Source organism: Cynocephalus volans, chromosome 6 (assembly GCF_027409185.1).
Source record: "Cynocephalus volans isolate mCynVol1 chromosome 6, mCynVol1.pri, whole genome shotgun sequence".
NCBI lineage: Eukaryota > Metazoa > Chordata > Mammalia > Dermoptera > Cynocephalidae > Cynocephalus > Cynocephalus volans.
Window position 1 is genome coordinate 47,521,346 of NC_084465.1, and position 25,073 is coordinate 47,546,418.

Below are 25,073 nucleotides of genomic sequence, written 5' to 3' on the forward strand. Positions count from 1 at the left end.
TCCCATTGCCCTGGTTACTAGCATCTGACTGCCTTACTGCCAAGCTAATGTCTTTAGCAAAAAGTTTATCTGCTTCACCCTTGCATTTTTCTTTCTCTCTCCCCTTCTCTACTGCATGGCCAGGCTGCAAGTTTTCTGAATCTTTATGCTCTGCTTCCCTTTTAAATTCTGGCTTTACATCATGCCTTTGCTGCCATAACTCAGAGTAGGCTGTTAGAAGTAACCATGCAGCTTCTTTAATGCTTTGCTGCTTGGAAATTTCTTCTGCCAGACATTCTGGTTCACAACTCTTAAGTCCCACCTTCCACAGAGTCCAAGAGTAGGGACACAATGCAGCCAAGTTCCTTGCTATGGTGTAGCAAGGGTGATCTTTTGTCCAATTCCCAATAAGCTCCTCATTTCTATCTGAGACCTCATCATCCGCCTGGCCTTTACTGTCCACATTTCTGTCAACATTCTCATTACAACCATTTAACGAATCTCTGAAATGTTCCAAACATTCTTTCATCTTTTCTCTTCTTATGAGTCCTCCAAACTCCTCCAGCCTTTGCCCATTACCCTGTTCCAAAGCTGCATCCACATTTTCAACACCCTGCTCCTTGGTACCAATTTTCTGTATTAGTCCATTTTGTGTTGCTGTAACAGAAATACCTGAAACTGGGTTATTTATAAGGAAAAGAGGTTTATTTGGCTTATGATTCTGGGATGGCTGCATCTGGCATGGGCTTCAGGCTGCTTCTACTCATGGCAGAAAGTGACAGGCAGCCTGTGGGTACAAGCAGATCACATGGCAAGAGGAAGCAAGAAAAAGGAAGCAAGAGAGAGAGGAGGTACCAGGATCTTTTTAAACAACCAGCTCTTGCGGAAACTAATAGAACGAGAATTCACTCATTAATCTCCCCTCCCCCAGGGAGACTATTAATCCATTCATGTGGGATCCGTCCCAATGACTCAGTTTCCAGTGCTGCCACATTGGGGATCAAATTTCCACATGAGTTTTGGAGGGGACAACATATCTGAACTCCATCACCTTATCTCTTTTTATGTTTTTGGTTTAAAGTCTATTTTATCTGATATAAGAGTCACTACTTCAGCTTGTTTTTCATTTCTATTTGCATGGTATATCTTTTTCTATCCTTTCCCTCTTAGTCTATGTGTGTCTTTACAGGTGAGGTGAGTCTATTGAAGGCAGCATATTGTTGGGTACATCTTTTTAATCTAGCGGGTCAGTCTGTGTCTTTTGAGGGGGGAATTTAATCCTGTACATTTAGATTTATTATTGAAAGGTGTTGATTTACTCCTAGCATTTTACTGATTTTTGTTTAGATGTCTTAAGTATCTTTTGTTCCTTTCTTTCTGATTTTGTTTGTCTTCTGTGTTTGTTGGTTTCTTAGAGTAGCATATAAACTATTTTTTCTCTTTATTGTTAGCATTTTTGTTTTACTTGTAGGTTTTGTTCTTTCTTGAGTATTCATGGCAGTAATGGTTGTTTTTCAGGTATCAAACCCTGTACTCCCTTGAGAATTTCTTGGAAGGCTGGTCATGTGGTAGTGCACTCCCACAGTTTTTGTTTGCCTGAAAAACATACTATTTGTCCTTCATTTCGGAAGGATAGCCTTGCTTAGTAAAGTATTTTTGGCTTGAAATTTTTGTTCTTTAGGGCTGGCCTGTGGCTCACTTGGGAGAGTGTGGTGCTGATAACACCAAGGCCACGGGTTCGGATCCCATATAGGGATGGCCGGTTAGCTCACTGGGTGAGCGTGGTGCTGACAACACCAAGTCAAGGGTTAAGATCCCCTTACTGGTCATCTTTAAAAAAAAAAAAAAAAAGAAAGAAAGAAATTTTTGTCCGTTGGTATTTTGAATATATCATCCTATTCTTTTCTGGCTTTTAGGGTTTGTGATGAAAAGTGTGATGTTGGTGTGATTGGGGCTCCCTTATAGGTGACTTGCGCTTCTCTCTTGTAGCTTTTAAGATTCTCTCTTTGTCTTTGAGTTTTGCCAGTTTTACTATAACATGTCTTGGATAGGACCTTTTTGAATTGAATATGTTTGGGCATCTTTGGTCCTCCTGATGTGTATTTTTTCCTCATTTCATTGTGTTGCCTGAGTTTTCTTGTATTTCTTTTAGTTTCCTTAGAATTGTTCCTCAAAATTCCTTGTCAGTCATTTCAAGGACTTCCTGTTCTGTAGGATCTAGAGCTTGAGAGTTATTATTTTCCTTTGGTGGTGATGTACTTTCTTGATTTTTCATATTTCTGGTATTTTTCCTTTGGTGTTTAGTCATTGTGGCAGGGGTATCACAGTCTACTTGTTCCACCCTGGTATCTGGCCTGGATCCTGAAGGGACTACCAATTCTGGGTAGCAGGGACTAGCCTGGGCTGGGTGTCCCACGGTGCCTGCCTGTTCCGGCATGGTTGGCTCAGGGTGTGTTTGCCCAGTGGCTCTTGGGCCTCTCTGGGTGGCAGGGACTGGCCTGGGCTGGGGGTCCTGTGGTGTCTGCCTGTTCTGGCATGGCTGACTCAGGGTGTGTGGGCCTGGTGGCTCCCAGAGCCTCCCTGGGCGGCAGGGACTGGCCTGGGGGGTCCCATGGCACCTGCCTGTTCTGGTGTGGTTGACTCACGGTGTGTTGGCCAGTGGCTCTCTGGCCTCTCTAGGTGGTGGGGACTGACCTGGGCTGGAGGTCCCACAGCTCCTGCCTGTTCTGGCATGGATGACTTGGGCATGTGGGCCTGGCGGTTTTTTAATCTTCATTTTTGGAGTCTCAGAAAGGTTAAGTGATTTTTCTCTGGTCATAGAATTGATCTGCAGTAAAATGCTCTAACCCTGAGCTAAAACCCCTACCTAGGTCATAGAATTGACTAGAATTAAAGCATACAGGATCCGAATCCACGGCCTCCGCACTACCAGTGCTGCACTCTCTCGAGTGAGCCACGGGGCCGGCCCTATCATAACAAATATTCTATCGTAAACAGAAGGTTAAGTAAATTTTTGGTTCACTCATTTGATGAAATATTTGGCAGCTGTCAAAAACTGATATTTATAAGGACTGTAATAGAGTGGGTAAATGCTTATAAAGTTAAGAAAGAAGACATTGTAAATAAGTATAATTACAAATAAAAAGAAGAACAAAACAACTCATGGGTTGACTTAAAAAGAGACTAGATTTAAAAAGGATATGAGACATTTGCTTTTAAGCTCAATATAGATTTTTATTATTTTAGAAACCTCTGAAGGTTGTGTATAATTTTTTTGAGGCATATACAAGGGTACTTCAAAAAGTTCATGAAAATATTCATATTATCTTTTATTTCTATTTTTCCACAAACTTTTTGAAGCACTCTTGTAACTGAGGGTTGCTCTTTGCAAAACTGATATATGGGAGGGACACTTTTGTTGGTAAATGATTATAGCCAGCTGCCCAGTTCCTGTATGTCAGATTTTCCTTTCTGTCCTCTTTCTCGCATAAATATACAGGGGGAAGGTATATGTTACTTTGGTGCTACTTGAGAATTTGGGGATTCATGAATTTCTCATATATACTTCTGCAAATCCCAGTGATCCACTTGGCAGTGGTTGCCTCATGTAGTGGGGTTATATAATTTCACCCCTCTTTTTAATATTTCTGATTTCCAAAAATGCATTGACAAGCATGGTAAGTTTTTTAGAAAGCTTTTATCCAGTCACCAGTTAATAATATTTGCGTTAACTGCTACTTCCTGAGACAATATATTCTGCTTTCCCTACAGTGTTTTACTTGCTGTTAATCCCATGCAGACATTGTACATTTTACCTCTAGAAGTACATTTTATGTGTTATTTTCCATGTCTTTACTTAACGCATTCAGTCTTTTCTTTTTTGGGACATATGAAATACAGTTAATATTAACATATAATGGCACAGATTATAGTATTATTAGACTTGTTACTATGGAGAATGAATATTTAGCTTCCTTCCTTTCTTCCAACTTCTAACACCATCCCAACTTCACACATGCACTCTTCTCTCATCTCTTTTGCTCCAAATAAATAATTCAGTGCTAACATTACTATGAAACATAAAGGCATAGCTGAATTATTTAGAAAACTATAATCATAATTCTTTTCTTTTCTTTTTTTTTTTTTTTTAAACAAAGGAGGAGGCTAGTGAAGAAACAGGCAGTGAGGATTTTTAAATCAATAAGGTCGTTTTATATTGCAAAATAGGAGACAGTGTTAGGTAACAGGAAGCCACAGGTTCATGAGTAGGAGAACAATGTTGAGGATATTTATTCTGGTAACCATGTATAGAATTGATTAGAACATTAGAAGCCTAGTGAAATGATTGGCATGTATTTTAATAATAATTTTTATGCCATCCATGTATTGGCTCAGTCTGAAGGCTAAAGAAATAAAAAGAAATGGGCAATCCCAGGAAATAATACAAGAACCAATCACTGAGATCAAGTGACTGCTTGAGGGCAAAGCATATCAAATTTATTCTAAAGTTTTAGTAATGTGAGATTAGGACAATGATAATGTGGGAAGACAATTCATTTTTTTAGTATCTTAAATTTCAAATAGTTGAGTACATGTGACAAAAAACATTTATGTTTATTGTTACCCATCCTCTTGATATCTGTGTCTGGTCTTTTCGTTGAATTTCTTTTTTTCTAATCTATTAAATTAAATTTTTCTCAGTTGAAGCAAACAAAGGGATGATTAATATTATTTCCTTTCCACTAAAAAGCACTAGTCTCTTCATCTTCTCAATTCTAAGGAGATGATAAATACATTAAATTCAAATAGATCAATTTAATTTCCTCATACATGTTTTTTGGCATATCAAGGGATTCAACAGGTATTACTATTAAATGGTGTAAAGGTAGAGGACTATGCCAGTTGTTGAGTTGGGGCAATAGTAATGCTAAAGCCAAAACGTTTCATTATTTTAGTTATACTAAGTTTCCATTTGTATTGTCAGGGCTAGGGCTCAGACCCTTCAAACCCATTTTACAGACTGGGTCACCAAACCCCTCACATGCCAGGCTGGATCCCCAGACCCCTCACTCGCAGGTCTACAAGCTCTAGGTCATTGGGAAGGATCCCGGGAGCCATTGGCAGATGACACAAGTTCAGTTCTCAGCAATAGCAGCAGCAGCAGCAGCAGCAGCAGCAGCAGCGGTGGTGGTGGTGGCCTCCCCATGGCCCCCCAGGGTGCATCCTGGGGGTGGGGAGCTCTGTAGATCAGAGCCATTTGTCCTTTATACTTAAGTCATAACCCAGGGCACCTGGGTGCACATGCTCAATTGCATTAGACAATAACCAAGGAACACTTGGGTGCATGTGCATATGCCCGGCAAGATTCTGAACATCTGAGGGGCCCTGACTATTTTCCTATATTTTCCCAACAAGTGGCCAGGAAGTTAATTATGACTTTGTACTCCACATTTATTAAGGTTTGATTGTCATACTGCAAGTAATGCTGGCATATTTCAAAATTTGGCATTCTATAAAATGTTAAACATTTACATTTTTTTTTTTTAATGAAACTCAAAGTACTAGTTATTTAATACTGTTTATTGTTCTAACCTGGCTAAATTTAATTCTCAAACAGTTACATCTGGTGTGATTTTTATATCTTTATCTTTTTAATGAGAAAATTGGAAGAATATAGGAGGAATAGTATTTGTCCTTTGAATATAAAGCTCTCTGCTATTTGAGGCTCATGGGATTGGCTTGGAATGATCTAGTAAAAAGATTGGAGTGAGAACGACCTGGATTTAAATTCTGCTTTGCTAGCTACTAGCCAGGTGAATTTGTTCAGATTACTTAAATTCTTTAGGTTTCAGAATCTCCACCTAGGTTTGATAATATTTCTAGCAAGGTTGTTTAGAAAATTACAAATAATAGCCTGCATAGTGGTGTGCATCTGTTGTCCCAGTTACTCTGGAAGCTGAGGCAGGAGGATTGTTTGAGCCCAGGAGTTCTGGGCCATAGTGAGCTATGCTGATCCGGTGTCCACATTAAATTCAGCCTCAATGTGGTTGGTGACTTGCCTGGGATGGAGGACCACAAGGTTGCCTAAGGAGGGTTGAACTGGCCCAGGTGGAAACAGAACACGTAAAAACTCCTGTGCTGATTAGTAGTGGGATCGCACTTGTGAATAGCCATTGCACTTCCGCTTGGGCAACTTAGCAAGACCTTGTCTAAAATTAAAAAAAAGAAAAGAAAATTACAAATAATAGATGCATGCATGAAAGTAATAAATATATATTTTATATCTACCGTAATGCCTTCTACACATCAAGTCTTCAAAAATGTTGTTTTGTAACCAAACAAGGCCAGGTGCCCGATGCACATCGAGCCAATACACTGAGACATCAGTCTTTGCCGAAGAGAAAAAGGTTTGTGAGGTGGCCAAGGGAGGATATGGGAGAATAATCTCAAATTTGCCTCCTCAATGGCAGGGAGCTAGATACATTTATGGGAAGTGGGTTGGGGTGGTGAGGATCGTGTAGGGCAGTGTTTGGATAAGGGGTTTTAATAAGTTCTTTAGCTATCTGCACAGGTGCAGGCTGTCTGCATACCTCTTCATGGATTGCATGTTCAAAAAATGGCAAGATTTTCATTATCTGGAGGTGGCATTTTCAACCCTCTGAGGTCCAAATGTCACCCACTGGACACTTGCACAGGCTCAGAAGAGAGGCCTGTGGGCACAGTCAGTTCAGACAGGTTCAAGGGTCCTGCAAAGCATCTTAGACAAACAACTTGTGACATTAACATTTTAATAAGACTAAAGGTAAAAAATTTATGCAAAGATCAATAGTTTTATAGGTGTTAGCTTGTTAGTGGAATTTTACTGGCATGGCAAAGAGCAAGCTGAGAGAAATAATTTTGATTACTTGATTAAAAGTCACCAGTTTCATCCCCATACTGGCCAGCTGCCAAAAACAAAACAAAAGAGACCCCAAACTAAAAAATTCACCAGTTTCAGGTTATTAGAATCATCATCACCTTTTTGTGCTTGGCTCTGGGCCCTAGATGTGTTTAACAAAGAGCAGACATAAAACAGACTTGGAACTCTGATAGCAATTGACGCAACAGATAAATGGGAGGTGGGAGCTTAGAATAACAATTCCTTTGTTCTCCTGGGGGTAGGGGACTGGAGGTTGTTGCTATATTTTTTTTTCCTGTCACCCCCCCATTGCTACATTTATCTCTTATCAAAAAGCAGATTTGTAGAACAATCAGTAAGGAAAATGATTTGACCCTTTCTCCCGCCCAGCTGATAGAACCCTTTGTACTCCAAATCTAGCATGTCTTTTGGTTATTTCTTAAAGTGAATGATTGTAAATATAATTTGGATAAGCTGGGAATGAGGAGGTGGAAGAGGGAGGTGGTTAGATAATATGATAAGGGTCATTGTTTACTTTTTAAAAGTATTAGAGTTAATCATTTATGAGTATATTTCTTTCTCCCATACTAGATTTAGGCTCTGTGGGGACATGAACTGCTTACTTATTTGTGACTTATTGATTGATATTCAGTAAATGGCTTGAATGAATGATTTGAATGGTCTCAAGAGTTATAGATCGGTGTTCATAAGAATAAATCAAATGTTGACTTTATCTGTAGAAATTTATAACTGGAAGTAATCTCAGTGTTTATCTAGTTGAGCTCTTTATTTTTCAAATAAAGTAACTGGTTATCAATGATTACAACACTTATATTTGGAAACATATATGGCAGAAGTAGAGGTAGAACCCAGGCAGATCTCTTATTCCTGGTGCCTTTTCCTTTTTTTACTTAAATGTGCTATTTTTGTTCCTTAAATAACAGAAAAAAGAGAAAAATGTTGATAACCAACTTGAAAAGTAAATAATATTTTTCTACTGTCTTTCTGTAGTTTGATTCTAAATGGTCTAGACCTTTTCTTTTTGTAGGGAACTTAACATTTCCTCACTGATCATTACCACAACTTGGGTCAAATATAATTTTCTCAAAATTTGCTGAAAAATAAGGGCTGGCTGGTTAACTCAGTTGATTAGAGCATGGTTTAAGGGTTCAGATCCCTGTAACGGCCAACTCCCCCTCCCCCTGAATTTTTTTTCTGAAAAATAAAAATTAAGAAAAAAATCAAATTAAAAAAATTTCATGTGGATTACAATTCACACTAAATTTACATAATTGGTATATAAAACAGTTTGGCATTTATTAACTTATTTTGATTCTTATGATGGTCTTAAAAGTTATGTAGGACATGAATTACAAATTGTTGGCATTTTATTTATTTTAACATTTACTTGTATTTATTTGTGGGATACAGTGTGGTGTTTCAATACATGCATGTACTGCACAGTTATTCACTAGGTAGATAGTATAGTTGAGTACTCATTAGTCCACCACTTCTGCTCCCTCCTCTCCCAGCCTCTGGTAATCATTATTCTACTTTCTACTTCTATGAGAACAACTTTTAAATTGTTGGCATTTTAAAGATGAAAAAATTAAGGCTCAGAGAGCCTGTATCTCTTGACCATGACCAACTAGTGAGTAGGTTTCTAGGCAGAATTTAAACCCAGATGATTTAATGGTATTTTTCAGTATTCTTTCCACTGCAGTAAGCATTAAGTCCCTTTAGATATAGACATTTTAAAAAAACACTTGTGGTTGAAGTAAAATTAGCAATAACCACTATTAAAACTGCCCTTTATATTATTTCTTTTTGTTCTTTTATGTAGAACTAACTGTATGGTGTTCAATTAGCAGATATTTGAGTGCTCCTAAGTGGTTAGTTAGCATTGTACTGGATGCTTTAATGTAGTTTGACTTCAGTAGTATCTTGCAACCCAGCTTAAGTACACCTATGATGATATGGAAGTGCTAGGAATATATTTTAATAAGACTAAAGATAAAAAATTAGTTCTAATTAAGAGAATTTAGTGAAAAATACATTTGATACTCTATTAAGTGGCAAAATGAAGTCATCTATCTAAATAAATTTTTTCCTAGAAATAATTTATCTTATGAAAATAGAAAATATGAGTTGTAGAACTTTGTCTAAACTGCTTAATTAAACCTTGATCTTTATTCCTGGCATTTTAGTTGCTTTAGATAGGTCTAAGAGTAAGCAAAAAAAAATTTTTTTTAAATTTTAAGTATACCCAAACTTGTAGAAACAACTGTTGTGAATAGTTTATAATTTATTCTTTTCACACTTCCTGCTTATATACACAAGTTTGTGTATATAATTCTATAAAAATAGAATTAATTCCTGTCTCTATATATTTTTTCATTTGGTAATACCATGAAAGTTCTTCAATGTTAGGTCTGCATGATCATGAAAACTGACAATCTGCCAAGTTTTTTTCATAATTTATTAGTCTTTCTCTAAATTTTGAACTTTTTTTTCAGATATTTTGCTATTACAGAGTAACTTGTAAAACTGCTTGCAACTTGAGAAATTTCTGAGACTATAAGGATATTTGCATTAATATTTAAGTTTAACACTACTTTTTATGTAATCTGTTAACATTGCTTTGAACTTATAATCATAACTTCTATTCTTGTTTTACCAACTCTTGATAACATTTTGCTTGAGAGTAAAGTTTAATAGATACAAAATGTTTGGGAAACTATTTTTTAAAACACAGATTTTGAAAGTGAACCATGATCAACAGCAAATCTGTAGTTTTTTTAAGTAAGTTATACTTTGATATTTATTTGATATTGAAATATTTAAATATGTGTGTGTTTTTTAAATAGATTATCTTTCTCAAGGAATAGATCTTTCTGGAATAGAAGTAATAGAAAATGATCTATGTTTTATTGCAAGAGCCCGACTTGAAGTGGAAAATCAAGCTAAGCGCCTACTGGAGCAGGGTGTGGAGACTCAGGTAATAAAAATAATATTGCTTTTTTAATTTGAAAAATGTCATAATACAGATTAACATTTGATTTTGAATTCATAAAAGTAATATATGGTTTCATTTTATCACTGAGGAACTGTGTCTACAATTTAAATTGGAGAGTAGTGTATGATAAGTACAGGGAAAATTTATTTACTATATATTTCATATATTTAATTCTAAAATAGATCTAAGGTTTGTAATGTATGATGTATATAATATGAAATTTATTTTTGTGTGATGTGCATGTGTAGATAGATAGCTAGTTAATATTTGTTGAGCATGCTTACTTTGTCTAAGGCACTGTTACTAATGGAAGCCTTTCAACAACCCAGTAAGGTTGATATTTAATTTTCTGAATTAGAAGAAACCCAGAAGTATTAATATTTTGGAATTAAATCTCAGTTTTATGTTTGTATTACATCCAGATATTTTCTCCATTTGTATTGGACCCAAATACAGTTATTAATACTTAGGGTTTCTTTTCATGTTCTGTAAACGTCATATTCTGAAATTTTGTATATTTGTACTGACAAAAATAATGTTGTTAATATTCAGTTCTTTAAGTTGTCTCTAAATCAGAAAAGTTCTTGTTTTGACTTCTGATTCTTAAATAGTTGTTATTTTTTTTTTTTTTGTCTTTTTGTGACCGGCCGCACTGTGCTCAGCCAGTGAGCAGCGCACCGGCCATCCTTATATAGGATCCGAACCCGCGGGCGGGAGCACTGCTGCGGTCCCAGCGCCGCACTCTCCCAAGTGCGCCACGGGGTCGGCCCAAATAGTTGTAATTTTTAAAAATATAACTGAATATCACTTACATTTAAAAATAAACGTTTTAAATTGAAAATTATATACATAATGGAAAGTGAACAAATTGAACATGTACATATGAAATGAAATGCCACAATGTGAACATATCTGTGAAATCAAGGTCCAGAAATAGGACATTACCAGCATTCCTAGAGTCTCTTCACCCCCTCTCACAATTACTACTCTCTCCCTTGTTCCCAAAGGTAACCGTTATCCTAGCTTCTAACACTAGACGTCAGTTTTATCTGTTTTGTCAGTTATTTTTAAATTCTAAGTCTCTCTGTGAGGATAAACACTTACACTGCTTTTAAAAAAGTATATGTATTTATATATAGGGTATTTCTCTATATTGAATGAGAGGATAACGTTTTTAGATCCTCAAAAGAGACAGAAAGATACCTTTTTTTAAAAAAATTTTAACTTCTCAATATACATTGTAGATGATTTTCTTGTCCCTTTACCCGTTCTTCTTTCCCGCTTCCTACTCCCCCCCCCACTACATCATATCCATTCACTTGAGAAAGACAATTTTTTAAATCAAATTTCTGCTCTGAATTAAACAGGAAAGGACTGTTGCCTTCCAAGGAAGTGGCCTCTGGGCTTGACTCTGTAACCTTCTGTTTTATATAAATTATACTTTATTTAGCTTTTAGACTGGGAATTAGCTTCCTATAACATATATTGTCCTCTTCCTCAATATGGTTGCCTTTATCTCCTCATATCTTTGTCTCTTCTATATATTCATCCAGTATTTTGGAAGTATTGTTTTCTCTCTATTCCAAATCCCATAATCCTGGGTGTTATCAGTACCTATGGAGATTATTTTCTCATACACTGGGCTCACAGTCGTTTGAAATCTGCTGGCCTAAACTTGAGTCCAGTGTCCTTCCCTTCTGTTCTACTTTAACATCTTTTTCTCATTATCAGCCTTGGATATTGACATCATTAGCATTTGGTCCAAGTCTCCAGTGTCTCATTCTTTGACTTTAGACTCCTATTTTTTTCCTGCCCTCTCACTCCCTTGATTTTTTAATAACTTATAATTCTTTTATTCATCTACAACATTAATCTTTTAACTCATCTAGAACATCAGTGTCTTTACTACCTGATGGTTTTCTACTCTGTCAACCATGTCTGTCCTTTTCTCTAGCTCTGTTTCTTTTTTCATATTAAGTTGATCTAAGCTCTTTCTATTCTGCTATTCTCCTGACTCGTGATTCTCAAACTTTAGCATGCATCAGAATTCCTGGGAGAACTTTTTAAAACACAGATTGCTCAGCCTAATGCCTGGAGATTCTGATTCAGTAGGTGTGGAAACAAGAACCATTGTTGATGATATGCTCAAATTTTTTCACTCTTGCCTTTCCAAGAGTTTTTCACAACAAAATGCCATCTGTGGATCATTGAACATTTTTCTCTATTTTGCTTCTCTATACAGGCTGCTCAGTTAAAAAACAAAAACAAAATAGATAACCGTAAGATTGATGTTACTAAAATTTATGGTTCTGAAATGCAGCTGGGCTCCCATTACTTTTTATTAAGTCCAGTTCCCTCTTCTGTTTTGCAATGGTTGTTTCAAATCTTTATTCACTGTAAACCTCCAATTCAATTCCTTCTCTTTTATTGTCATAAGATGATCTGTCTTACTCCTCACAAAGAAAATCAAAGCCATGAAGCATGAATTTTTCCTTTTCCTTTTCTTGGTGGCTGGTTGGTGCAGGGATCAAACCCAGGACCTTGGTGTTATCAGCACCATGCTCTAATCAACTGAGCTAACTGGCCAGTGTGGGGCATCGCTTTTTTCAACTTCTTACCAGCTTCGTTTTCTAATATGCAACTCCATCAGATCTCTTACCTTCCCATTAAAGATCTATTCCACACCATCCTTGGTGCCCTGCTTTTGTACTTTCCTTTTTTATCTAAATCTTCAATCTTTCCCTTTCTACTAGCAGCATACAAACATACTGAAGCTTCTCCTAACATAACTGTTTAAGGAGTTAAGTTATTAGGTAGCTATTTCCTAGTCTCTTTACAAATTCTTTGGAAGAATAGACCACTCTTACTGTCTCCTTTTCTTGACTTCTCCTGTAGTCCCCAGTCCACTCATTTTGGCTTCAAACATGCTTTCTTTAAGAAATCTACTCTCAATGAAGTCATCAGTGACCTTCTGATTTCCCAACGGACTTGACCTTTTTTGCTTTCTTCAAATTTTTGACATTGGTGACCGCTTCTACTTTCTCACACCTCTTCTTTTAGTTTCTCTAATCCCAGTCTTTCCTGTTCTCTTTTTTCTTTTTCTCTTGACATTTATTTTTGATTTCTTCTTTATTATTAACTTCTGCTCACTTCCTTAATGTTCTGTATATCTGTTTGACCTCCTTTTAATTTAAATGCTTTTTCTTGACGATCTCATGTATTCCCATTTGCTGATAATTTCCAAATCTGTCTGCATCTCAGATCTCTTTTCGAAACTCCAGATCTGTATATCTGCCTTCCTGCAGGATGCTTGTATTGGTTAGAGTTTGCTTATAGAGAATAGAATCTATGTTAGCAAGTTTTAGTAGACAGAGATTTATTAGAGGATATCATTGGGAGGGCTCAAGAAAAAGACCTGTTGTAGTGGGAAAGCACCCATAGAAAATATGTTAATGAATGAGCTTGGCTATGTTCCATTTAAACTTTATTTACAAAACCAGGTGACAGACCAGATTTATCCCATGGGCATAGTTTGCTGACCCCTAGTCTAGTCTGATTGTTTCTGTCTTCTCATTTCACACCCTTAGCTTTCTCACCTTGATAACTATAGTAGTCTTCTGTTAGTGTCCCCAGTTTCCATTTAATATTCATACTTCTTCCAGAATGATCTTAATATAAGGGATATCTAATCATGTCCATTCACCACTTAAAATTCATCAACAATTTTGCTCATTATAAATCTCAAATTTAACCCCATTTGCTTTTTGCATTCTTTTCATATGCCCAAATGACACTTAGGGCTGACTACTTTGGGTTCCTGAACATTCCAGGTTTGTTCAGTCTCTCTGTGTTTGCATTAAATGTTAACTATTCCTTGAACACACTTATTAGTCTAATTCACCTGGTTATTTGTGTTTTTATTTATTTATTTAAATGATAAATTCTTTATTTAAAACTATCGATAGTACAAGCTGGACCAGTCCTAGCCTCTCTTGCAGGTGTGTGTGCTGACTGACATTAGACCTCTGAGTCCTTCTGGCCCTTCTGTCTCTGCTGTCTGGGGGTGGCGGAGCCTGGCAGGCTGGTGAGCACCATGCATTGGGCACATTGGTCCACACCATCTTTGCATAGGTCACGAAGTTGAGGTAGGAATTCTAGTTACCTTACAAAATAGAAACTGCTAGCTAAGCAAGGGTCTTTATCATGGCTTAACGCCTACTAGGTGCACAGCCTAAAGAGGTGGTATGCCAAGGGAAACCCACACAGTGGATGGCCTGTATGTTTGTTTTGTATTTATTCTTTAATATCACGGGCTTTCTTTAACTTCTCCAGAAAGCTGCCTCTTATTATCCTGGGTGGGTTTAGAAGCTTTATTTAGGGTCACGAAATAGCACTTTTTTAAAAAAGAAAGAAAGAAGTGATTAATAAATGTTATTTATTATTATTTGAACATTTAATTTATTACACTGTATTAAAATATATGTTTTGCCACTGTACTCACTAGACTGAGGTTCATTAAGAACTATAAGTATCTTTCATCTGTTTTCCTATTCCCTGAATTGTTCAATAAATATTTGTTAAATAAGTAATTGTATTAAATAATTGATTGAAACACTATATGACAACCTTAGTATTTTTTTTGGAAGGAAAATTGCACAGTTCTGACCTTCTCAATGAAATACTTGAATTCCAAGTCAACTTGGAATAAAGATGAATGTTTCTGTAGATAATTGATATTAGCTCAGCTTGTTTAGTTGCAAGAAAGATAGCAATTAACATTTCAGAAAGTGCAGTATCACAAGCCTTTTGTACTCATCTAATGGCCATCTTTTCTCTATATCAGAGATTTAAAACTTTACGTATACATACATCATTTAAAATTTTTTACCTGTGTAATGTTTACTAACATACACACACGTCTGTATATATCTTTATGCACTTCTTAGTGTTTTGCTATATTTTAAAGTCATGGGAATCAAAGAAAGTAATTCTAGAAAGGAAACAATACCAAAGTTTATAAAACTAGAATGCTATTTTTAATAGTGATGAGTGACTTTAACATGTCATAAAGGAATGGTTACTTTTAAGGTTTATTTTTTATTGTATTCTCACATATTTAATGTGAGAAAGTATTTTCTAGGATAGTTGTTCCCAAAATATATTTTAGATATTTTATTGTTTTTTGTACATTTTAACAGTTTTCAAATTTGACTTTGCTTCAGTTTTTAAATTCATATTAAAAATAAAGAACTGATAAGTGTTCAAGAAATTAACATTCCTTAATATTGATAGTTTTATTACATGTTCAGACTGTATATAGTTAATGAAAATATAATTAAAGTAGATGACTTGTTCTTTAATCAGTGGCCCATTTCTAATTAATGAGATTAAGTTAGATAAAGATGAAAAAAATGTAGAAATTATTTGTATAGATCTTAGAACAACAGGAGTCGGAGTTAACAGTTTTGTTATATTTCTCAGCGTGGTTCAGAGAAGGAAAGATTCTGCTCAGTGGATGGGAATATTGTCTCTTTGTAGGGCTGTATGGATCATATTATCATAGTTTATTGACATTAGCCACTAATACTATCTAATTTGTTTGTCTTATTTAGCTGTATAAAGTAACTGTCAGAGTATAATTTGATGTCTGTCTTGTCTTAGTTCATTCAGCTACTATAACAAAATATAAACGGGATGGCTTATAAACAACAGAAATTTATTTCTCATAGTTCTGGAGTCTGGAAAGTACGAGATCGAGGTGCTAGCAGTTTGGGTGTCTGATGAGAGCCAACTTTCTGGTTCACAGATGGGACTTTTCACTGTGTCCTTACCTCTCTGTGGTCTCTCTTATAAGGGCACTAATCTCATTCATGAGTGTTCCACCCTCATGATCTAATCACCTCCCAGAGGCCCCACCTCCTATACCATCGCCTTGAGAGCTAGGATTTCAACATATGAATGGGGGGGATGGGGGATGAGACACAAACATTCAGACCATAGCAGCTTCCTACATAATTTTTCTAAAGGAAGAAAATGTACTGATCTGCCAGTATTAACATTATGGTTCAATTACCAGAATGTACTGTATTTCTCGTGTGAAAATTGATATTTGTGTTATTACATCATTTATTTCTGAATTTAGTTATGTGTCTGTCTTCCTTAGACTTAGGTCTCTGGATTATTTTCATGGTTGAGTTTCTGTTTTTGCAGGGCTGAGAGGATTAAACTTAATCAATAATGATGCCACTGAGATAATCTTTCTTGGGAAGCAGTCTTAGTGGAAAGAGCCTGTGTTTTGGAGCTAGTGCCTTTTCTTCTTGGAGAGCAACAAGACAGAGGTGTCATCCCACTGTGTCAGCAGGCAGTTAAGGAATTAAGAACAAACCTAACCTTTATTGAATGCCTTTTCTTTGCCAGGTTTTGTGTTAGTCACTTTACATTTGTTACCTCAATCGCAATAACAAATCTGTGAGGAAGATACAATTATCCACTTTCTATACAGTTTAAGAAACAAAGACATCAAAAGGTTAGGAAATTAACTGAAGATGACACAGCTGGCAAGTGGTGCCATCATGGTCTGGTGCTCCTGCTTTTCCCCCTTGTTTAATAAGACCAAGCAGTTTATTCTAATTTTGTTAAATAATTACATGGAAATTTATTTGATAATTTGTGAAGTAATTTATATTGAAAAAGGAATTTTTATAACATAAAAATTTCTTTAGAGAGTCTCCATATGATGACTAAACTGGTACCTCAGGTATTCTGCAGAATTTTTAATTCTGTAGAATTTTTTATTCTGTGGCCAAATTTTTTTGTTTTTTATCCTTTGAAATTACTATTTTAGACTTTCCCCACTTTCCATCAGCTTTCCCCTTTTGTTCCACTCCCATTTTATTCTGAGCAGATGCCTTTAATTTCTGTTTCACAGAGATGCTGCTGACACTTATGATGTTATTTACATCTCATTTTTATCTTCATCCTCTCCCTTTTACTACCTTCTTCTCATTAGCGTTTAAACAAGCGCATTTTATGCTACTCTTCCCTGTGTTCTCTGCTTTTCAGTCTCACAAGCTTTCTTTTAGTTTTTCACATCCCATTTTCCTTCCTCCTTTAGGGCCTTTGTGCTTTGTGTTCTTTTTATGCCTGGAATTCTCTCTTCACTTATTATAAAACAGATGCTACAGCTTACATCTGTTTCATTCTCCAATTATATCCTCCTATTTATCAGAAATCATTGAAATAGTTAAATATATAATTCATATTTATTATAACTATAGACCAAAATATAGAATTACAGTGTTTTAATTTTGAAGTACTAGTGAATTTATGAAATATTATATACTTAAGTAGTTTATAGGCATGTAGCCCAAATGTTCAATAAACAAGGGACTTTAGACAAATTATATTATGTCATTACTTACATTTAATAATCAGTTTTTGACATTAATTTGGTTTCTTAAGTGTTGATGATCCTTTTTTATTGAGTGTATAGTTGATGACCATCATTTTCGATATCAGTTAATTATAAAACTTAAAATACCGCAAGAGTCTTCACCAATTGTAAAATCAGTAGTAGTTAAGAACATCAAAAATTCTTCATCTTCACCATCTTCAATAATTTTAGATGATTGGGATATTGGCTGATAAGTCAATTGGGTTTTTTCTTTTTAATCAAATTGTTAATTGTCTAATTAAATCACATTAAAGACAGAAATGTATGGTGTTTCTACTACTTTCGTTGTATTCTGCTCTTAGGAAACAATAATAATAGTAGCGATAGTCACCCAACTGTAACTTGCAGATATGCTGTCACTTCAGTTGCATGGCTGCTGTGGTCTGAATGTTAATGTGCCCCAAAATTCGTTTACTAAATCATAACCCCCAGGGTGATAACATTAGCAAATGGGGACTTTGGGAGATGATTAGGTCATAAGGGGGGTGGAACCCTCATGAATGGGATTAGTGACTTTATAAAAGACTTTCTGCATTTTCCATCAATCTTCCTCTCTCACCCTACCCCTCATTTCACTCAGAGCCTGAGAGAGCTCCTTTATGCCTTTTGCCATGTGAGATCACAGCAAAAAAAGATGTACTTGTATTAATCAGGAAGACAGCCAATCTGCTGGCACCTTGATCATGGATTTTTCCATTCTCCAGAACCGTGAGAAATAAATTTCCGTTGTTTATAAGCCATCTAGTCTATGGTATTTTGTTACAGCAGCCAGAACAGACTAAGACAATAGCCATTTCTTTATTTTCTGAAACAACTGTTTGTTAAAAGAAAGTTAGTGCAATTTCTTTATCATTTCTTTCTAAACCATTTTTTTTTTTTTTGCAAATGTGGATAACGTCTTTGATCATTTGTTTTTTCCTAGTTAATTGCTTAAGTGTACAGTATTTATTTGTAGGTTTTAAATAGCTTTGTAGTATTACAAAATTTCTAGTACATTATTACAAAATTTTACTTTTAAAGTCATAAACTAAATTACTCTTAAGATGTAGAGGAACTGTTGTTTCTTCTTACATAAAAAATATGTAAGTAAACTGACATCACAAAAGCCTTATTATTTCTATACAGTGAAATAATACAAACATGCTTTTTTTTTAATACAAAAAGCTTGGAAGGACTAATGATTTAGAGCACATCTTCTGAGGAAGCATAAGAATATCATCACATTAGAAAAAACATTCTTTAACTCTATAGGCAGTCTTTGTCACAAGCATGGGGCTGGATATGCCAACCACCTGCAGCTCTTCTCTGACTCCTATTTCTCTCTTTTTCTTTCTACTGACCCTCAGAATCTTTTACTGACAGAATACAGACAGAGAGAGAGAGAGGACCTTATGGTTTTTTCAGGATTGCAACAGACTCCATTACCTCAAGCTTTAACTAGCTTTCAAAAATAGGTGATATGAGATTTTGATCTGGACGAGTTCCTGTATCACCATAGATACCAGGCCCCCACAGTGAAATGATGACATTTTAATTAGGAAGATGGCTGTAACTTGTGAATTATAAGCTTTCCCAGGAAAGAAGCACATGACTTTCTGGAGGTTCAGGGTGGAGGAAGGTGATGTACTTGCTTGTTTTTAGAGGTCATCCGGAAAGAGTGTCTCTGCATTCAGTTTTTTCAGAGCTTTAGTACCTGGCTATAATCTTCCCCATGGCAGTTGTTACTAATGATAGTAACTAAACATCCATGAACTTGCCTTTTCCCTAAGGTAGAAAACTCCCTGGTCAAGCTCAGGGTCCTGGTGCTTGTCAGTTGTCAGCCAAAAGTACCGTGACATTATGGGCTAGAAAGGATTTATCTAAGATGACAATGTAGAATAGTTCAGTAGATAAATGTCTACATAGTATACAGTTATGATATTGCGAGCTCTTTTTACTTCTGTGGTTGAAGCTTCCGAATTATTTCTGGTATAACAAGAATACCAGTTCAAATGCATTGTGTTGAATGCAATCTATGGAAGTTAAGCATTTTCTTAAGCTTCAGAAAGAAGTTCCTGGCCAAGTTGAACACATTGATTCCTTTTGTAATTAACTACAGTAGTTCAGCAAGCAACAATTCTTGTGTGATCTCTTGCTTCTCTTACGGATCCAATGAACACCAATAATAGACTGTGTCAGTTGATCTGTCAAGCTTTAAGAGGTCTAGCTTCCGTATCTTTAGCTGGCTCATGTCATGAATTCAGAACAGATTTCATCAAGTGAGCCTACAAAAACTCCTTTTGCATATTTGGTCCCACTGTTTTTGCCATTTATTAAATACAGAGTTTCAATAATTTTTTTAAACTCATGTACAAAGCTTTTCTCTTGGCACACAGTAAACAATTTTAAAGGATGATTGTACTAGTAGTATGAGCTCTTCAAATATGCAGATCTAAAAGTTTTATGTATTTCCTTTATTTTATGAGCCTCATTGATAATTTGCCATTGGTCCCCCAAATACATGTCTGTTTGCTCCCATCACTATTAGCTTTCTTTAGATTATTTTAATAGAGACCTGGCGTGGAGTACATTTACATTGAAAAGTTACTCTTCCATAGTTTCTCCTTAAAGATAATATATTCTTGAATATTGTTATGAATAACAGTAATGTTATTAATTTGTATTGGCATAGTATTTTATAAATTACGAAGGTATTTTTAAACTAGTCATTTCATTGTTTTCCCCTAAAGTTTATTCTTACTTGTTTAGCATGTCCTTACTATTTTATCTGTAAATTTGAGTGGAAATTGATTTGAACTCTTAACACTCAAAATCAGAGATTGGCAAACTAAGGAGTGTGGCCTGTGGCCTGTGTTTGTATTGTCCAAGCAATAAGAGTTGTTTTTCCATTTTAGTGGCTGAAAAAACAAAAAACAAAGTAAAGAACATGCAGCAGAAACTATGTCCGGTTCAAAGCCTGAAGTATCTATTATCTTGCAATTTAAAGAAAAATGTATGCTGATCCCTGTTTTAAATAATTGTATTTTCTTGGTGGGTGCTTTAATCTTTCTCACTTTCTTTCTACCCTTTCTTCTTTTGCAGTATTTCAATTACCATATGGTATTTCTCTCTGTTTTTGTTTTATACTAAATGTAAAGTAGTAATATTATTCTAGTTTCTAAATAATACAGTCATGTCATTTCCTAATTATTTGACAAATTCTCTTGTCATGAACAACTCACAGTAACATTGGTTGCTTTATTATTTTATTTTATTGCCATCTTGTAGTGTAGTTTCACATTTAATTAACTGTCAGCTTAACTGTCAGCTTTTAGCTTTAGGATCTTTTGGCATTATTACTTTCCGTAGTTTTCCAGTTCACTGGATGGCATTTCATTTTCATTTTACCTTGTGAATAATTTTTCAGTAATTGACTAAATTTTTATTGTATTTCGTAGATAATTCTATCATTGCTGTTTCATTAAAATTTGGTAGTCAATCTTCAATCTATGTGTAACTGTTTTCTGTTTCTCAAAAATTTATCCAAAATATGTTTGTATTTGGATAACTATGTGGTTTTACTTAATTTAAACAATCTTGTGCTGGATTTTTATTATCGTAGTAAATATTAGTTTTTATTTTGTAATTCAGAAAAAAAATGAAGACCCAGGCAACCGTTTGGTTCATTACAGATTAATTTGCATTTTCCATAGTTTAATGTAATATAATGTAGCACAAAGACATACAGTATGTTCTTTCTTGTGTCTGGCTTTATTCATTCAACATAATTATTTTGAGATTCATTCATTTGTGTGTATTGGTAGTTTGTTGTTCTTTTATTACTAATTAGTATTCCATTTTATGGAACTACGTTTATCTATTCATCTATTGATGGGCATTTAAATTATTTCCAGTTTAGAGCTATTGTACATAAAGCAACGCGAACATTCAATACAAGTCTTAGTGTCAGCGTATGTTTTCATTTCTTTGGGGTAAATACTTAAGACAAAAAATGGTTAGGTTTTTGTAAAAACGTGCCTCGAGCAGACCTATCCTTATGTTTCATTGGCCAGATCTATGTCACATGGTCACCCCAACTGTCAGGAAGACTATGAAAGCCAATATCTGGCAAAGAGAAATAGAATTGTCAACATTGACTTAGGCAATTCATGAGCCATTGCCTGAGATAGTGCACATGGCCACCCCTAAGGGAAAATTAGTTTTTTACTAGTAAGAAAGAAGGAAAGAAGGAAGGGATTTTGGGGGAATAGGTAATAATGCTTGCCATAAATCTTTGGTAAAGCACAGAATGACTTGAATTATTATACCATTATTTTAAAAATAAGCCATGTTTATATATTTAACTTAAAGATGTATATTAAAACATTAAGATATGGGGGCTTGCCACACTAATTTGTCATAATTACTTTTATTTTCCTGTAAAATTCATATTGTTGAATGCACAGTTTCCTTGAAATATTAGTTACTATTATCTAATACAATGAGAATATGTTCTTCTAGATATTGACATTATTTAAAAACTTTTATTTGATGCCAAACTATAGATTCTTATAGACTGTGTTCTTCAAATTTACTTTGTAAGAAATTTGGAAGTTAAAATAGCTTTTTTTTCTTTATATTGATCATCCTATACTATTTTCCTCATTTTCATTTTCTTATGCTCTTTGTGTTATCACTTCTCTTTCTGTAGAACCTTCCTCTTCGAATCCTTGTTCATCTTCATTTTTACCTCTCCTTTTTCTTTTTTCTGTCATTTTTCCCTCTTGCCTTTTTATAAATTCTCTTCTTTTTTCTGCCTCTCTTCAAAATAAGGGCTAGAATAAAGTTGATTTCTGGTTGATAAGATCATAATTGTGCCATTAAATGTCCTTCTTAGTTTCTTAATTTCATTTGGATTATGCAATGTTGACTGTTGATTGTTAACAGGTTCTGAAATAATCATATTAGGTTAGCTGAGAAGTACACATCAAGCATTAACGGGCTGCATGTTACTGAATCAGCAAAGCTACTGGTAATCTCTGAATCAAAACCAAGGTAGCTAATATAATTCTTGCTTTTAAATTACATTATTTAAATGTGATTCTCTCTTCCTTTAGTTCTTGTAATCTCCCATCGGGCTCCATTAAGGTTTCAATGTTCTAGGCATGTGGTAGCTCCAGAAAAAGTGTCATGTGTGTTCATCATGTTAGAACATATGCACACAGATATTACAAGCTGCCTTACATATTTTGGCCTAAGACATAGTTATGTGTAGAGTATGTATGTATATGAGTTTATTAACAATGTTTTTCATAAAATGTTAGGATTTATATTGTGCATGATTGAGGTGCTGTGCTTTTTATTGTCTTAAATTTACCTAAAAACCAGCCTCATTTTATTAAGTATGTATTCTACTCAGGGAAGTGTTTAAAGAACTATCTGCTTTGTGGTAAAGATGCTTAGATTTGTATCTTTTCTATGCTATTAAAAAAAGCTTTCAGGGCTGGCCTGTGGCTCACTTGGGAGACTGCGGTGCTAATAACGCCAAGGCCCCAGGTTCGGAACTTATATAGGGATGGCCGGTTGGTTCACTTGGGTGAGCGTGGTGCTGACAACACCAAGTCAAGGGTTAAGATCCCCTTACCGGTCATCTTTTTTTAAAAAAAAAGCTTTCTAGTTTTTTTTTTTTTTGGTTTTTATTTTATTTTATTTTTTTCCAGTAGTAAGGATTGTCTATATAGTAAAAGCTAGCTATTCTGAATTTTTGCTTGAATCAACTTTGCTTCATTCTAACTATAACCTCGGTTTCTTTGGGGAAGCCCAATGAGTTGGGAACATGTTGATCATTTCTTTCTCTCACCCCCCTCTTCCTTTCCCTCTCCTTCCCTATCCTCTTTTCCCTTTCCCCACTCCCCTTTCCTTCCTCCCTTCCCCCCTCTTCTTAATGTGATTCTAGGCTCCTTATTTTTTGTTTTATTTTAATTGAGTGTGGAATGGTGTACTAATCAAACTTTGAGGAAATATTGTAGTTCTGAAATCTCTTCACTAATAAATTATTTGCACTCTTTTTGGGGGATTTTTTTGGTTTTTTATTTATTTATTTTTTTGGTGGCTGGCCAGTATAGGGATCAAACCCTAGACCTTGGTGTTATCAGAACCACAGTCTAACCAACTGAGCTAACTAGCCAGCCCTAATAAATTATTTTGGAAGTAAACTTTCTTAATCTCTTTGTTTTTTTCAGTTAAAATCAGTGGTAATCAACTAAGACTCTATTACATGGTCTTTGATCTAATTTTATATTATAATTTATAAAGTTGGGACATTTTATGTAAGATTAAGTGATTTGTTGAAAGTCATAGTGATAATTCGTCGAAAAATCGTAGGTCATAAAGGTTTGTGAACTGAGTCACTCTGTAGGGCGCTGCATGGACTGTAATAGCAAAAGAGCATCAGCTAAATTTATATTCTGTTTGTCCTTTTTCTTCCCTCAACTTGTTGCTCTTATATATGATACATTAAAGAAAAAGAATTTAACTTCTACAGAAGTATTGCATTAGGGGGGGGAAGTAAAATGTGATTGTTAGTCTTCATGATACAAGGATTATTTGATCCTTTTCAGAGTTTTAATATATAAGGCTGTCATCCACAGTACGTGGACTTGTATATTTGTCCTTTTTTCATTTTATGTCCAATTAAATCAAATTCTGTCACTCTTTATTTCTAATTTCAATTGTGTAAAGCTTTTAAAATCCTGTGAAACGTGATTTAATGCTGTATTTATGCTCAAAAAGGTTATCTCATGTTAGCCTATGGCTTAGTAAACACTAGAATATTGCTTGCTAATTCATGGAACGATCTTTGGAGCAGTCTTTCTGTTTCTCTCTTCCATTAGCTGATGCCAGCTGTTGCTTTGGTTACAGTGTTTCTGTTTTGGCAAGCTTTGTAGGGATCTTCAGCAACTGTGCTTCTTTTCTGACTGTATTCTTGTGGGATTTTATTTTCCTCTCATGTAATGCTACAGGGAGGTTGAGAGAGGAAGAAAAAAATTGCATCATATTTACTTTCAAAGCGGGAAAAATAGTTTTAGTTTAGTAAAGAAAATGGTGATGCTATATTACGAAATGCCTTTTTTTTTTTTTTTTTTTTTTTTAAATGGCTGGCTGGTAAAGGGGATCTGGAACCCTTGATCTTGGTGTATCAGCATCATGTTCTCCAAGTGAGCTAGCTGGCCAGCCCTATGAAATGCTTTTGAGGAGGTAGAAGTCTATGTAATTTTTCTAAGTCTATTAATTTTTCTACTTAAAAAATTATTCTTTCTACTCTATTACATGGTCTTTTATCAAATTTTATATTGTAATTTATGAAGTTGGGAAATTTTTATATAAGTATGATTTGTTGAAAGTCACTCACAATTTGTAAAAAATTGTTCTTAAGAATATTGAATATCTAATTTAAAGACAAGACATTTTGTAGAAGATATTGTTACTTTTTCAGTGGAAATTTATCTCTTTCTAGATTGGTATTTGAAAAATGTTTTTAGTCTGTTTTGAGATCTCTTACAATTACCAGAGAATATTTCTCACCTGCAAAATTGGTGCATCTGAAGATCTTCTAAAGTCAAGTGGTGACAGGATGACCTTTTGCGGAGAGTTTAGAAGAGGGCGCAAGACCCAAACCTGGCCTGCCACTTAGCAGCTGTGGTCCTACCCTTTTTCTACTTTAGTTTCCTTAACTGTAAAATGAGCAT

General features: G+C 35.1%; 1 protein-coding gene across 1 annotated transcript in view; it reads left to right on the forward strand.

The window, feature by feature from the left end:
- The window catches only part of COG5 (component of oligomeric golgi complex 5), a 338,885-nt gene that overhangs the window by 121,155 nt on the left and 192,657 nt on the right, over positions 1-25,073 (forward strand). Inside the window, exon 7 of the mRNA XM_063098584.1 lies at positions 9,745-9,875. Within this exon, the coding sequence (XP_062954654.1) occupies positions 9,745-9,875 (131 nt within the window). The remainder of the gene's footprint in view (positions 1-9,744; positions 9,876-25,073) is intronic.